This window comes from Berghia stephanieae, chromosome 15 (assembly GCF_034508935.2).
Source record: "Berghia stephanieae isolate SIO BIC M18660-M18661 chromosome 15, UCSD_Bste_1.3, whole genome shotgun sequence".
NCBI lineage: Eukaryota > Metazoa > Mollusca > Gastropoda > Nudibranchia > Aeolidiidae > Berghia > Berghia stephanieae.
The window spans coordinates 6,462,338-6,480,039 of NC_088374.1; the positions used below are offsets into that span (position 1 = coordinate 6,462,338).

A 17,702-nucleotide genomic window follows, 5' to 3' on the forward strand; every position below is an offset into this window, starting at 1 on the left:
AAATTATTTGGTATAAGAAAAAGTAATTTTCAGTCGCCAAAAGAATCAAACGGAATACAAATTTTTGTTGACTGATGAAGGGTTTCTAGTCCAAAATGTTCGGTGTCATGTATTTTATCCCTTATTTTAGAAGCTGTTCATGAAGACCAGGTACTCGTTTCACACCCGGATTAAGTGAGAAAACGTAAGTAAAGTGCCTGTTCAAAGGACTCAATTTTGCACTGCTTCAAAGCAGGACTCGAAACCAGGCCAGGCCTATCGATTGAACAGCAAGTGTCGTACCACAAGATCACAAAGCCACACTATGAAAAATCCAATATTATGAACATCTAAATCAGCCCACCAAAGTAGGTGGACACCGAAAGGGGGTGGATGGTAAATTAAAGCAGACAAGATCGTATGGCTATGACGTCTAGTGGTATGACACTCGCTTTCAGATCGGAAGGTCTTGGGTTCTTCGGCGCATAGTTAGTCCATGGAAAAGGCTCTTTACTCACATTCTCTCACTGTTCTCAAATGTAAAATGAGTACCTGGCAGTTAACAGCATTGTTTATGTCGGAAAAAAATTGTAATGTCACATAACAGGCGTCATGTCTCGTTCTACGTGTTACGTGTTGCTGTTGGTCAGGGACCCCTTGTAAAGCACTTTGAGCACGTTGAGTGGATATTATATTGCGCTATATAAAAGCTCAATTTTTTTTTTTTTTCAGACAAGATCGAACACCAATCCAGTTTGAGTAGACCTGCCTACGATTACAAAAAAAATATTAAAATTCATAAAATTACGAAATCTCGGCTCCCATTTCACAACTTTATGGACATTTTTGTTTGTTTTTGTTTTTCAGGGTTTTACGGCGCTTGCAACACATTTAGGTCATATCAGCGCCAGTAAAAAGGAAGAAAATGGGATAGTAAAAAGTTCTAGAATTACAATTAAAGCACCCAAGAAAAAGTAAGACATAGGGAAACTGAGAACAAATAGGGATCAGATGTAGATTCCAAGAGCATACCACCAATGTACATAGTTTGAGATCACCTATAAGTCTCATCCGGACACAAGCACAAAATCCAACAAAGAGGAACACACTCAAATGCTTACATTATACATTCAAAATAAAATATAATACATAACAGAGAGATGATTTACAAGGAAAAAAATATCATCTCCCAAAACAATAACTATGCATTTGACTGTTTCCCTCCCAGCTAGGACTCCGGCCAGAGCCAGGACAAAACCAAGTAATCTCATTCCAAGACAAAGACAGAAAGCATGTTGGAAAACAGATATAAGGGGACAGATGACACAGTATGTACCTCCCTGCCCGCTATGGGAGGTCAGGATCCCCACCCAGTTATGGACATCATCAGTACGTCATGAAAACATAGTGATAAATGATAGTTGATTTTAGGGATTTTGAAATGTTACTTAATCCTTATAAGGGGTAAATTGTTGATTAAAAAATTTAGCTATAGATAGAATGCAGTTGACATCACTCGGGTATTTGTTATTGTTTTTTTTTTGCCATCCGCGTTTATGAGTAATTCTCAATAAACTGTATTAACCAGACTATAAACGTTTAAGGTTACACATAGCTTTGTGTGTTGGTCCGTTATACTTCCGGATGGCAATGTTGTGAGTTTCTTAGCCAAATGCATACTACTATCTATAGCAACATCAATTTTTATCTCCCCCCCCCCCCCCCCCCCCCCCGATAATGAGAAATTTTTATATTATCAAGTAGGCAGGCAGGTCTGTTTTGAGTATCTGAAGAGTATTTCTGGCAACAACACAAATAATGCACTGAACAACGGGAGTATCTCATTGACAATATCATAGTGATAAGAAGATAATACAGAAATTTATATTGTTTCGAGTTCATCCAAAAAAAATCTCAAAGATGCAAGTGATTTTAATGACGAGAATTTAATCCTGTTGAGGTTATAATATTCTAGTTATACCAAAATCTAGAGGTGCCGATTTGTTTTTGTTGTTTTTTTTTTGTTTTTTTTGTTTTTGTTTTTGTTTTCAAGGGTTTAACGGCGCGAGCAACACATTAGGGTCATATCAGCGCCAGTAAAAAAAGAAGAAAATGGAACAGTTAAAAGATTATAGATTTACAATTAAAGAAGCCAGAAAAACTATGACAAAGGGGAATTAGTACAAATAGGAAACAGATGTAGATTCCAAGAGCACACTATCAGTGTACTTAGTTTGAGATCACCCAAAAGTCTCAACCACACACCAGCACAAGTCCCCACTGAGAGGAACACACTCAAATGTTTACAAATCATATATTAAGAATAAAAAAATAACATTACATGATAGAGATGATTTACAAGGAAAAAAATATTATCTCCAAAAACTATAACTATACATTTGACTGTTTCCCTCCCAGCCATGGACTCTGGCCAGGATCAGGACTTACTTACTTACTTATCCGAACCAGCGACCACCTGAGCTCTAGCCCTTCGGTCTTGCGCCATGACGTAGAAGTTAGACGTCTTTTGTAGTTGTTCTAGGTGTTTATAAAGTGTGTTACTGATGCTTGGACAGGATCAGGACAAAACCAAGTAATCTCATTCCAAGGCAAAGACAGGAAGCAATTGGAAAACAGATATAGGGGGATAGAAGACACAGCAAGTACCTCCCTGCCTACTATAGGAGGTCAGGAACCAAAATCTACAGGTGCCTTAATGAGTCAATAGTAAAATAAAGAAACCAGGATAAAACTCCGGCTCTAAGGGCCTCCCTCCAAGGCTCTGGTTTAATTTGTTTTTAAGGGTTTTACGGCGCTTGCAACACATTACGGTCATATCAGCACCAGTAAAAAGGAAGAAAATGGGATAGTAAAAAGTTCTAGAATTACAATAAAGCATCCAAGAAAAGGGAAGACAAAGGGGAATTGGTTCAAATAAGAAACAGGTGTAGATTCCAAAAGCACTCTATCAAAGTACTTAGTTTGAGATCACCAAGTCCCATCCAGACACAAGCACAGGTCCCCGCTAAGAGGAACACACTCAAATGTTTTACAAATCATATATAAAATAAAGAAAGCATAATACAGTGCATAAAGAGAGATGATTTACAATGAAAAAAATATCATCTCCCAAAACTAACCATACATTCGACTGTTTCCCTCTCAGCCAGGGGATCTGGCCAGGACCAAGACAAAACCAAGTGATCTCATTCCAAGACAAAGACAGAAAGCATGTTGGAAAACAGATATAAGGGGATAGAAGACACAGTAAGTCCCTCCCTGCCCACTATGGGAGGTCAGGAACCCCACCCAGTCCAAGGCTCTGAAGGACTACGCCTGAGAAAAAAAAAAAAAAAATTGAAATTCAATTGTTGACGACACCTGTTTCACCTAGACACGACACCAGAATGATGAGTTGGTTTACATATTTAATAGAAATAGAGAAAAAAAAACAAACATTATGAAGTCGTTGGGGAAAAAAAAACCCATCAGGCTTCGTCTTCCTTGCTAAACAAAAGCTTCAAATATCATCCTTGAATATTGAAAATAAAAACTCAAAAAAATTTTTTAAACATCAAAATGAATAAAAGTTAAGATGCAGAGCATTTTTTTAGAAAAAGATGATGAATATTTAGTTACAATATAAAATGCAATAGATTTCCAACGTTGAGTAACATAACCAAGTCAAAAACAAACAAAAAAGAAAAATAACAAAAAAACAATTCGTATCAAAATTAAAACAAAAAAATAATAATAATAAAAAAATTGTTTATGCTTATCATTGCATTGAGATGATTGCAAAACAAAAAAGAAATGAATTTCAAATCTTATTGTTTTTTTGTTTTTAATGGATGTGAAAGGGGAGGGGGGAGGGGCGGGGGGGGGGGGGGGGGGGAAGAAAGAGAAAAGTAAACAATTTACAGAAAACTGTGATGGAAAATAATAGGAGTAAGCATATACAATTATAATGTAAGCAACGTGAAATAGTCTTGTGTATGCAAATATCAGAGACAATAAAATAGAACAACAATGGAACCAGTGAACTGTCCAACTCTGGTTTTAAAAATTTTGGCCTGGAAACTCGTCCTTCAAATATCAATTGACTTAAACTGGCCCCTTTCGGCTAAGTGGCAGATTGGTTAAGGCATTGCATTGTGACCAGGAAGGTCCCGGGTTCGAGACCCCTGCTTTGGGAACTTCCGTTGTTTTTTTCCTTGGACAAGATTATTAACCCCCTCAATTTGCTCACTTTGGACAACATGGGTGATTCTTGTTGACATCAGACATCTTGTTTGATGAATTATCTATTATATTCCTTCGTGGAATGCCTAGGCGACGATATCTTATGATGTCGTGGTGGAATGGCATCATTTTCTCTTGGCAAAAACTCTCAAACCTGGGACTTCCAAAATGTTTGGGAGTTTTTGCCAAGGTGAAGGTCATTTCAAACATTCGTTATTTGAAGGACGAGTTTTCTGGCCAAATTTTTTGAATACAAGTATTTCCAGAGTACGGAAGTTCACTGGTAATGTATATATCATTATCATTTACATTACAAGATATCATATTATTTCAATATCATTATTATCATTAGAATTATGCACAGTTAATTGAGAAAAATAAATCACCATAACAATATAGAATGAAAGTCGAATGAAATCACAACGCAATGATGGATGAACAAAATGAGCACATGAATTTATTTTTTGTTAAACTGTTGTAACGATGAATTCAACTCATGAATTCAACTCGGTAAGGTAAGAGGGAATGTATTTGCCCCTTGTCTCTTGACCTCAAGTTGAATGAATAAATGAATAAATGAATGAATGAATGATAAAAACACCTCGACAGTGCGTTCCAAGGGAAAGGCAAATTGCACACCTTTCTTTGTTTTTTTTTATGTTTTTAAGGGTTTTACGGCGCTTGCAACACATTTAGGTTATATCAGCGCCAGTAAAAAAGAAGAAAGTGGGATAGTAAAAAGTTCTAGAATTACAATTGAAGCATCCAAGAGAAAGTAAGACATAGGGGGACTGGGAACAAATAGGGATCAGATGTAGATTCCAAGAGCATACCATCAATGTACTTAGTTTGAGATCACCTATAAGTCTCATCCGGACACAAGCACAAAATCCAACATAGAGGAACACACTCAAATGCCTACATTATACATTAAAAATAAATATAATAATACATGACAGAGAGATGATTTACAAGGAAAAAATATCATCTCCAAAAAATATCTATGCATTTGCCTGTTTCCCTCCCAGCCAGGACTCCGGCCAGGGCCAAGACAAAACCAAGTAATCTCATTCCAAGACAAAGACAGAAAGCATGTTGGAAAACAGTATAAGGGATAGAAGACACAGTATGTACCTCCCTGCCCACTATGGGAGGTCAGGATCCCCACCCAGCACACCTTTCTTTCATAAATTTTCAAGGTTATCAATGGTGTAAAGTAAAGTGTGGAGCAAAAAAAAAAAAAGTACAAATTGCCTTTCCTGATGGCTTTAAAAATTTATTTTTTTTTTTCTTTTTTTTTTTTGTTCTGGTCATCGATGTAAGTGTGTAATATATTGCTGGTTTGAATCCTCCAAATTCAATAGGTCTCACGTTCTGACTCCAAGACATATCTCTTCTACACCACAGTGATCACTATGAGTTGATCATTTATTTTTTTTTTTTTTGGGGGGGGGGGGGGGGGGGGTATTTTAGTTATATGATAAATGGACAAATGAAACGAGGCCGAATCAATATAATGTCAAGCTGTAATAATTCCCGCTTTTATTGAATGACAGTGAGCATGATATAAACGTTGTCCTTTCATCATTGTAAAATACGTCTTTATAAATTTGATTTGTCTGCTATTATTTTCATTTTTTTTTTCCCCATTGACTTTAAATATCTCCTGTTAAGTTGAGAGCTGGCTGCAGCATTTGAACATTTGAAATGCACCATTTGAACATTTGAAATGCACCATTTGAACATTTGAAATGTATCATTTGAACATTTGAAATGTATCATTTGAACATTTGAAATGTATCATTTGAACATTTGAAATGCACCATTTGAACATTTGAAATGCGACAATTATTTTGTTTGTGTCTTCTTTTTGTTTTTGTTTTTTTGTGATATGTCAAGTCTTTTTTTTTGTTATTGTTTTTTGTTGTTGACTATTTTTATGGTTTTGTTTTTGTTGGCTTTTAAATTATTTTAATTTTATTTTGGTCATTACGAAAGTCGATGCAGACAAATTTGTTCATTTGACCATTTACATGAAGACAACACGAGTTAAGATAATTAATAACGTCAATGACATGAAAAAAATACAAACTAAGTAGGTATAATCCACGAAAAAAAACAATACAATGATAATTACATGACAATAAAAGAAACAAATGCAATATCTATATCGATGATAATGACAATGTTGAAGATGTTTTTATATATATATATCAAAATGTACATTATAATTATAGTGAAAGAATCTCTTTCTCACTGGTAACAAATATAGAAGTAATTTTGTTTTCTAAAGCATTGACCTTGGTGATTCCTGTGAACATGATGTGTATACACAAACAAATTATTATGGAATTTGGGTGGGAGGGGTCAGAAAAAATTCTTGACTACACCCGGGATTGATCTCTGTCCCTTAGCTTGTAAAGCGAGTGCTCTACCAACTGAGCGATCAGGAGACACACACACCCCTCCCCCCTCCAGCATATTATACTCTGGCCTATTTCGTATATTGTATATTTCACTATTCAAAAAAAAAATTCCCGTCTTCTGTCAAATATCTATTGGGATTTTTGTTAATTTTCTGGTCGGGTGAGTATAGCTCATTTAACATGAATCATAATTATTCATACAAAGTGTTAGCTACATTGTTACATAGATATAGAATCATTGATGTGGGGAAATATGATGAAAAAGATGAAAATTAAAAACTGACAGAGTGATGGTATTATGGTAATAATCTTCCAATATTATACGAAATTCAAAATGTGACTAGCTCTTGTAACAATGTGTTTTCTTTGTCTATTTCTTGATAAATAGGACACCAAATAGTGTCCAATAGGACACCAAATAGTGTCCAATAGGACACCAAATAGTGTCCAATATGACACCAAATAGTGTCCAATATGACACAAAATAGTGTCCAATATGACACCAAATAGTGTCCAATAGGACACCAAATAGTCTCCAATACGACACCAAATAGTGTCCAATAGGACACCAAATAATGTCCAATAGAACACCAAATAGTGTTCAATATGACACCAAATAGTGTTCAATATGACACAAAATAGTCTCCAATAGGACACCAAATAGTGTTCAATATGACACCAAATAGTGTTCAATATGACACAAAATAGTCTCCAATAGGACACCAAATAGTGTTCAATATGACAACAAATAGTGTCCAATATGACACCAAATAGTCTCCAACAGGACACCAAATAGTGTTCAATATGACACCAAATAGTGTTCAATATGACACAAAATAGTGTCCAATATGACACCAAATAGTGTCCAATATGACACCAAATAGTCTCCAATATGACAACAAATAGTGTCCAATAGGACACCAAATAGTGTTCAATATGACACAAAATAGTGTCCAATATGACACCAAATAGTGTTCAATATGACACAAAATAGTGTCCAATATGACACCAAATAGTGTCCAATATGACACCAAATAGTGTTCAATATGACACCAAATAGTGTCCAATATGACACCAAATAGTGTTCAATATGACACAAAATAGTGTCCAATATGACACCAAATAGTGTCCAATAGGACACCAAATAGTGCCAATATGACACCAAATAGTCTCCAATAGGACACCAAATAGTGTTCAATATGACACCAAATAGTGTTCAATATGACACAAAATAGTGCCCAATACGACACCAAATAGTGTCCAATATGACACCAAATAGTGTCCAATAGGACACCAAATAGTGTCCAATATGACACCAAATAGTGTCCAATATGACACCAAATAGTGTCCAATAGGACACCAAATAATGTCCAATAGAACACCAAATAGTGCCCAATACGACACCAAATAGTGTTCAATACGACACCAAATAGTGTCCAATATGACACCAAATAGTGCCCAATATGACACCAAATAGTGTCCAATATGACACCAAATAGTCTCCAATATGACACCAAATAATGTCCAATATGACACCAAATAGTCTCCAATAGGACACCAAATAGTGTCCAATATGACACCAAATAGTGTCCAATATGACACCAAATAGTGTCCAATATGACACCAAATAGTGTCCAATATGACACCAAATAGTGTCCAATAGGACACCAAATAGTGTCCAATATGACACCAAATAGTGTCCAATATGACAGCAAATACTGCCCAATATGACACCAAATAGTGTCCAATATGACACCAAATAATGTCCAATAGAACACCAAATAATGTCCAATATGACACCAAATAGTGTCCAATATGACACCAAATAATGTCCAATAGAACACCAAATAATGTCCAATATGACACCAAATAATGTCCAATATGACACCAAATAGTGTCCAATAGGACACCAAATAGTGTCCAATAGGACACCAAATAGTGTCCAATAGGACACCAAATAGTGTTCAATATGACACCAAATTATGTCCAATAGAACACCAAATAAAATCCATATCCTTTTTATTCCGGCCCTGTGTTCTAGTAGATCAGCGCACGAGTCCATGAGAAAGAGAACTAAATTGTAAAACCACACTGATTCATTAAAAAAAAATTTCACTCCCTTCTCTTTCACCTTGGTATTTTTCAGGGCTTGTTTTTTTTATAAACTAAATGGTTCACTTTCATTTTCAACGCGCTTCAGTTACTATTTCGACATGGTTACCCCCGAACTCTCACTCACTCTCTCTCTCTCTCTCTCTCTCTCTCTCTCTCTCTCTCTCTCTCTCTCTCTCTCTCTCTCTCTCTCTCTCTCTCTCTCAATCCTTCCATCAGCCCCCCACCCCCCACCCCCTCAACCCATAAGTAAGTCTGCAATTAATCTCATCAAAATAAAATCTTCATCTTCAAACCCTCCCCCCCCCCCCCCCCCCAAAAAAAAAAAAAGAAAAGAAAGAAAGAAAAAAAAAAAAGAAAAAGAAAAAAAAAAAAAAAAAAAAAAATCAGATAAAAAAATTGAAGCCACCATGACCTGCTGGTATCTTCTCACCTTTGACCTCTTGAATTGAACAAGATTATTTCATCTCTAAAACTACAACATTGATGGAAAAAAAATGACATTACCATCACAATACGGGTATAAAATATCATTGTCATAATATATTTATAATAGAATACACAAGTGCTGCAGGATATTTCATAAAAACAAATAACACATTTTTTAAAAAATCACTTTATAAAAAAAAAAAAATTGGAGCGCCATAGGTTTGGATATTAAAACATAATATTTTTTTTAAAAAAACAAAGTAATAAATCTTTAAATGCTGAACACAGTCAAACGGTCAATTTCGTGTTTTGACTCCCTTCGTTAGCTACCACCGACAATTACATAAAGATTGATTCATTTTGTTGTTTTTTTTTGTTTTTTTTTTTTTTGGGGGGGGGGGGGGGGGGGGGTTGACTCCATTTAATAGCTACCACTGACGATTACATACAGATTGAATTATTTTGTTGTTTATTCTTTTTTTTTTTTGGGGGGGGGGGGGGGTGCTGTTAATGGTGCTATACTTCCCTTTTTATCATGAAATTTGTGGACAATATAAAAATAAAAAGCAATTGGATAAAGGCTTTGATGAATTATTTCCTGGGACACAAATGGAAAGTGTAGCTATCCCGTATGGAATTCGGCTGACAAATAGTAATATCTATTTTCCCAGTCTTGAGTGAGTCACTGATTTACTTAATTGTGAGTCAAAAACACAAACTGAACTCTTCTTGCAATCACTATAATAATATATGCAGATGAGATGGAGGAGACGAAATGCTCTGACATCGAACTCACAATATACACCCCCCTCCCCCCTCCTCCCACCCCGTCCAAATCACAACCCAGTACAATGTGGTACCAACAAAGCAAATGACATTCCCTGACAAAATATTTGACAAATTTTCTGTATTCTTCTTTCTTTGTGCTATAAAGAATTTCCGCGGACAAATCTGGAATAAACGAAAGCTGCTTTTTTCCAAAACTTGTAAAGTAGATTTTTCTACTTTTTGAGATTTTCCATCCATGAGATAAATTTAAATGTAAATTTTACACCAAGTGTCAATTGGCACGAGAATTTCCTTATATTTGTGTGAATTTGAAGTTTAAATATGATAAAATAATAGACAGAATGAGACATTTAAGGGGAAGTAATCCTCAATATCTCAAAATGGGAGAAACGGAGTTGGGAAGTTTTGGAAAATCACTCATCATATTCTTTGTGCTACAAAAACCAATGATTTCCACCAATGACTGATATATACATAATATATATATATATATATATATATATATATATATATATATATATATATATATATATATATATATATATATATATATATATATATATATATATATATTATATATATATATATAGATCTTCCTCTCTTATCTTTCTCTAGATCACATGGTAACAAAATCGGAGTTGCAAAATTACCAACAATAATGATTGACTTATTTATGATAAATGGCAATAAAGTAACATACAAAGCACAAATAAAAAAGTGTGTAATAAAAATAATCTATAAATTATAAATGTTTATCATTATTATCATTATTAAATCCAATCCACTGGAATCCATATCCAATCCATACGAGTGAAAAGGTACAGATTACATATTTATATTCATAGAAAGAAGTAATTCATCAATTTTGTTTTGAACAGTTATAATCATAAGAATTAAAATCATTTTTTCATTATTTAAAAAAAAAAAAATTTCAACTGCAAATTTAAAATGTTTTAACACACAAGAGCATTAATTCATTCTGAGCAACCCTTCCAATATACAGTGGAGATATATAAATATATATTAACATTATATGGCAAGAGATTTTAGGGGTTACTTAAGAATAAAAATTAAACTTGTGCATTAAAAAACAAAACTAAAAAAAACAAAAAAAACCCTTTACACAATGCAGGAAATATGATCAGGGTTGCAAAATTCAGTCGACAAAAAGTTACTGAACTTTTATAAAAACACATTTGACAGACGCCTTTCTTTATGAGTGCTAAACTCCAGTGAAAAGGCGTTTTGTACTTAACTTTTCTTCCATTTTCGAAGGTGATTGGAAAATATACTGAGGTTTTATAACATGCTGAATTCCGTAAATATATGTAAAATTGGCAAACCTTTATGATGGTCCACATCTTAAACTCCAACGTGGAGGAATTCCAGTTACGAAGTTTAAAAGGCGTTTGTGACGACAATATTTCTTTAGGTCATCTCAGTGACCCGAGATAGGAAAATGATAGCACAGAAGAAGATAGAGCCAAGCGTATCATAGAATATTGAACCAGCCTAAAATATTACAATATGATAATTAATCACCAGAATACCATTTTTACTTGGTTACACGAATACAAATTTAATAACAATAATATAATGTAATATAAAAAATATACATTCATTATATAATTAAAATGTTATGTTGACGTTTAATGAGACAATGAGTCGCAATCCATTCTTAATTATCAGATTAGCGTAAAAATTGTTACAAATTCTCAAACAATAAAATCTTTTTTTAATACTTCAATTTCAATTTCCGAATGAGATTGAAAATTTTGTCCACTTCACAAGTTACTCATACTCTCTCCTAAGAAAAACAAAAATTAAAATAATAAAACTTTAAAATTTTAAAAAATTGCAATAATTTTCTTTTTTTTTTTTTCATATAACTTTTAAACCATTTCAGGTGGATTTTATGATTGATTAAAATCTTTAGTTGGCATTTTGTTTCTTAAAATAGCACTAAAGTTGTTCTATGGATGATAGAAGTAATGTCAATTTAGCCTGTGTTGTAACAAGAAAACATCCATATCTGATTTATAAGACTGAAAGGTTACAAGTTAGAGGGGAGGAAACGACAAAACTGTGAAAAAAAAAATTATCTTTGTACAAACTCCCCAACAACATTTCTATCTAAATTTGCTACAACTCAACAACATTTCTATCTAAATTTGCTACAACTCAACAACATTTTTATCTAAATTTGCTACAACTCAACAACATTTCTATCTAAATTTGCCCCAACTCAACAACATTTCTATCTAAATTTGCCCCAACTCAACAACATTTTTATCTAAATTTGCCCCAACTCAACAACATTTTTATCTAAATTTTCCCCAACTCAACAACATTTTTATCTAAATTTGCCCCAACTCAACAACATTTTTATCTAAATTTGCCCCAACTCAACAACATTTTTATCTAAATTTGCCCAACTCAACAACATCTTTATCTAAATTTGCCCAACTCAACAACATTTTTATCTAAATTTCTACAACTCAACAACATTTCTATCTAAATTGCCCAACTCAACAACATTTTTATCTAAATTTTCCCAAACTCAACAACATTTCTATCTAAATTTGCCCCAACTCAACAAACATTTTTATCTAAATTTGCCCAACTCAACAACATTTTATCAAATTTGCCCAACCACAACATTTTAATTTAAATTTGCCCCAACTCAACAACATTTTTATCTAAATTTGCTACAACTCAACAATATTTTTATCTAAATTTGCTACAACTCAACAACATTTTTATTTAAATTTGCTACAACTCAACAACATTTTTATCTAAATTTGCTACAACTCAACAACATTTTTATCTAAATTTGCTACAACTCAACAACATTTTATCTAAATTTGCCCCAACTCAACAACATTTTATCTAAATTTGCTACAACTCACAACATTTATCTAATTTGCCCCAACTCAACAACATTTCTATCTAAATTTGCTAAACTCAACAACATTTTTATCTAAATTTGCCCAACTCAACAACATTTTATCTAAATTTGCCCCAACCAACAACATTTTTTAAATTTGCCCAACCCAAACATTTTTATCTAAATTTGCTACAACTCAACAACTTTTTATCTAAATTTGCCCAACTCAACAACATTTCTATCTAAATTTGCTACAACTCAACAACATTTTTATCTAAATTTGCTACAACTCAACACATTTTTATCTAAATTTGCCCAACTCAACAACATTTCTATCTAAATTTGCTACAACTCAACAACATTTTTATCTAAATTTGCTAAATCAACAACATTTTTATCTAAATTTGCCCAACTCAACAACATTTTTAATAAATTTGCTACAACTCAACAACATTTTTATCTAATTTGCTACCAACTCAACATTTTTATCTAAATTTGCCCCAACTCAACAACATTTTTATCTAAATTTGCTACAACTCAACATTCTTATCTAAATTTGCCCCAACTCAACAACATTTTTATCTAAATTTGCCCCAACTCAACATTCTTATCTAAATTTGCCCCAACTCAACAACATTTTATCTAAATTTGCCCCAACAACAAATTTTTATCTAAAATTTGCCAACTCAACAACATTTTATCTAAATTTGCCCCAACTCAACAACATTTTTATCTAATTTGCTACAATCAACAACATTTTTATCTAAATTTGCCCCAACTCAACAACATTTTTATCTAAATTTTCCCCAACTCAACAACATTTTTATCTAAATTTGCCCAAATCAACAACTTTTTATCTAAATTTGCCCAACTCAACAACATTTTTATCTAAATTTGCCAACCTCAACAACATTTTTATCTAAATTTGCCCCAACTCAAAACATTTTTGTATCTAAATTTGCCCCAATCAACAACATTTTTATCTAAATTGCCCCAACTCAACAACATTTTTATCTAAATTTGCCCCAACTCAACAACATTTGTATCTATATTTGCCCCAACTCAACAACATTTCTATCTAAATTTGCTACAACTCAACAACATTTTTATCTAAATTTGCCCCAACTCAACAACATTTTTATCTAAATTTGCTACAACTCAACAACATTTTTATCTAAATTTGCCCCAACTCAACAACATTTCTATCTAAATTTGCCCCAACTCAACAACATTTTTATCTAAATTTGCCCCAACTCAACAACATTTTTATCTAAATTTGCCCCAACTCAACAACATTTCTATCTAAATTTGCTACAACTCAACAACATTTTTATCTAAATTTGCTACAACTCAACAACATTTTTATCTAAATTTGCCCCAACTCAACAACATTTTTATCTAAATTTGCCCCAACTCAACAACATTTTTATCTAAATTTGCCCCAACTCAACAACATTTTTATCTAAATTTGCCCAACTCAACAACATTTGTATCTATATTTGCCCCAACTCAACAACATTTCTATCTAAATTTGCTACAACTCAACAACATTTTTATCTAAATTTGCCCCAACTCAACAACATTTTTATCTAAATTTCCTACAACTCAACAACATTTTTATCTAAATTTGCCCCAACTCAACAACATTTTTATCTAAATTTTCCCCAACTCAACAACATTTTTATCTAAATTTGCCCCAACTCAACAACATTTTTATCTAAATTTGCCCCAACTCAACAACATTTTTATCTAAATTTGCTACAACTCAACAACATTTTTATCTAAATTTGCTACAACTCAACAACATTTTTATCTAAATTTGCCCCAACTCAACAACATTTTTATCTAAATTTGCTACAACTCAACATTCTTATCTAAATTTGCCCCAGCTCAACAACATTTTGTGTTAAGGAGAATAATGTTTTTGTTTATTCACCTTAACAACGCCACTATCACATCATCTCATTCGTCTGTAGTGTTTCATTCATCCTGTTTTAATGATAAAGGGGAAACCCAAAACGTCCACATTATCTGTTTTCATTTAGTAAATTGAAGCTTACATTCCAATTTCACATTGTTATTTATTTCTTTGAGCTTCAAGCAGCAACATTTACATTTTTTTTTTTCAAGTAAAGAAGTATAAAAATGGTTTTCTTTATTTAAAAAAAAAAAAATGAAAGATCAGTTTTAGTTAAAACAGAAATGCAGTTCTCTGACTAGTGGAGACTTTTCATCAGAATGACTAATAAACGTACAACTTATTTGGTTCAAGTTCACAAACTTAATGGCACTCCCATACTTTAAGGTCATAATTAGAGCAGAGCAAGCGGTAATACGAGTTCGCTAGCAAAACAAAACTTTGTAAATCTGGTTAAATACTCGAATAATCGTTGGTCAAACAATATTAATAAGACCTTAGGATATAATAACGAAGTGTTGTTTTTTATTATTATTATTATTATTATTATTCATTATTATTATTATTATTATTATTAAACATCATCATCATTATTATTATTTATTTATCTATTATTCCATAAACATCATCATCATCATCATTATCATCACTCTCTAATCATTCAGCTTCCCTGTTAAATGTGTTAACTATCTAATTATAGTGGTTTCTCCCCCACCCTAAATCTCAGTCGATCTCAACTTCTCTCCAGCCTAAATCTCAGTCGATCTCGACTTCTCTCCACCCTAAATCTCAGTCAATCTCGACTTCTCTCCAGCCTAAGTCTCAGTCGATCTCGACTTCTCTCCAGCCTAAATCTCAGTCGATCTCGACTTCTCTCCACCCTAAATCTCAGTCAATCTCGACTTCTCTCCCGCCTAAATCTCAGTCGATCTTGACTTCTCTCCAGCCTAAATCCTAGTCGATCTTGACTTCTCTCCTGCCTAAATCCTGGTCGATCTTGACTTCTCTCCCGCCTAAATCCTGGTCGATCTTGACTTCTCTCCCGCCTAAATCCTGGTCGATCTTGACTTCTCTCCCGCCTAAATCCTGGTCGATCTGTCCCCATACGTCAGAGGCTCCAACTCTGTCGGGCTGTAATCGAGCTTGTAGTGGTCTAGGGGGTAGGAGCCCGAGCCGCCCGGCCCAGGGCCTCCGTTCTGATTGTTGGTGTTGTCCATGTAACTATACATGTAGGGTGGGGCGCTGGGCTCCGATGGGAGGAGTGGAGGTGAGAATTCGTCTCCGTTCTGCTCTCTGACCCGTTCCGTGACACCACACCATAGTTTCCGACATTTCTTGAGGTGAAGAAAGAAAAAGTAAAATTAAAAGAGAAGAAGTTTGTATGTTGTTTTCTTTTTGGTATTTTATAAATTATTATTTATTATCATTATTATTATTATTAATTATTATTATTATTATTATTATTATTATTATTATTATTATTTATTATTAATATTATTATTATCATTATTATTACTATTGTTAGTATTATTATTATTTATCATTATTATTATTATCATCATCATCATCATTATTATTGAAAACTCCCTAATTAGGCAATCAGGAATTATCAGCCTCAAAACCTCTATCTTCAGCAACAAAAAAAACAAAAACGAACTTGAGCTTTTCAAATGCGGCTATGTGGTCTCGTGGTATGACACTCACTTTCGGATCTGAAGGTCCTGCGTTCGAGCCTCGCGATCGGCGCATAGTTGAGATATTTACTCACATTCTCTCACCATGTGTGACATGAGTACCTGGCCGTTAACGCGTTGTCACTGTCAGAAGACCCGTTCTGAACGGTGCATAGTTGAGTCCTTGGAAAAGACTCTTTACTCAAATTCTCTCACTGTACTCAGGGTGTAAAATGAGTAAATGGCTGTGAGCAGCCTTGTCTCTGACTGAAAAAAATAAAAATTGAAATATCGCCTACCAGGCATCACATCACGTTTATAATTTCTATGTTGCTGTTGGTCAGGGACCCTATGTAAAGCGCTTTTAGCACGTTTAGTGGGTAGGTAATGGGACTGTGTGGCTCAGCGGTATGGTCTTTGCTTCGTACCCGAAAAGTACCGAGTTCGACTACCCGCCGCGTTGTGTGGCCTTGAGCAAGTCACCTAGCCTTAGCTCACTTTGCGGCGCTGCACTGCGGCTGACGCTTGGGTTATTCCAGTCTTCCCTTGGAATAGATCCTAAAGAATTATTTCCCCTTAGGGATGAATAAAGGGAATTTTATTTATTATTTTATTGCGCAATATAAAAATTCATATTTTTTGTTTGTTTTATTTTTTAAATATACAAACCTGTGAAGGTGACTTGGATGCTGAGAACGTTGCGTGCATGACCCCTAGCATAATGCCGACGTACGGGAAGGCAGCTATGACCCAGGTGACCATTGTCCAGTTGTCCGGGTAATAGCGAGAGCCTGCATCGTGGACAAAGCCGTATGGCACTTTGCCTTCTCTTTTATCCAGCTCTTTGTAAGAACTATACATACACATACCCTGGTGATGGAACATAGTAAGTCAGTAAGAAGACGGTGATGATTGTGGTGATGGTGATGGTGGTGGTGATGATGGTGTTGGAACAGGTAAATCCGCAGGAAGACGGTGGTGATGGCTGATGGTGATGATGGTGATGGGATAGGGAAGTAGGTAGGAAGACAGCGATGAAAGTGGTGATGGTGGTGATGGTGATTGTGGTGATGGTGATTGTGGTGGTGGTGATGGTGATTGTGGTGGGGTGGTGGTGGTGGTGATGGTGGTGGTGGTGAATGTGGTGGCGGTGGTGGTGATGGTGATGGTGATTGTGGTGGGGTGGTGGTGGTGGTGGTGGTGGTAATGGTGGTGGTGATGTTGGTGGAAATGATGGTGTGATGGTA

At 34.3% G+C, this 17,702-nt stretch overlaps 1 protein-coding gene and 1 long non-coding RNA gene across 2 annotated transcripts in view; both read right to left on the reverse strand.

Moving 5' to 3' along the window:
* Positions 1-3,387: 3,387 nt before the first annotated feature.
* On the reverse strand, positions 3,388-5,651 carry LOC144960513 (uncharacterized). The gene is made up of 2 exons (XR_013642864.1): positions 5,399-5,651; positions 3,388-4,860 (listed from the first exon to the last, which is right to left on the reverse strand). It is a non-coding gene; the product is annotated as an uncharacterized LOC144960513 (long non-coding RNA).
* Positions 5,652-15,431: 9,780 nt separating this feature from the next.
* LOC144960514 (sodium- and chloride-dependent taurine transporter-like) overlaps positions 15,432-17,702 on the reverse strand; it is a 94,883-nt gene continuing 92,612 nt past the window's right edge. Inside the window, exons 14-15 of the mRNA XM_078893692.1 lie at positions 17,125-17,325; positions 15,432-16,116 (exon numbers count right to left, since the gene is read on the reverse strand). Of these exons, the coding sequence (XP_078749818.1) occupies positions 15,862-16,116; positions 17,125-17,325 (456 nt within the window). The 3' untranslated portion in view covers positions 15,432-15,861. The remainder of the gene's footprint in view (positions 16,117-17,124; positions 17,326-17,702) is intronic.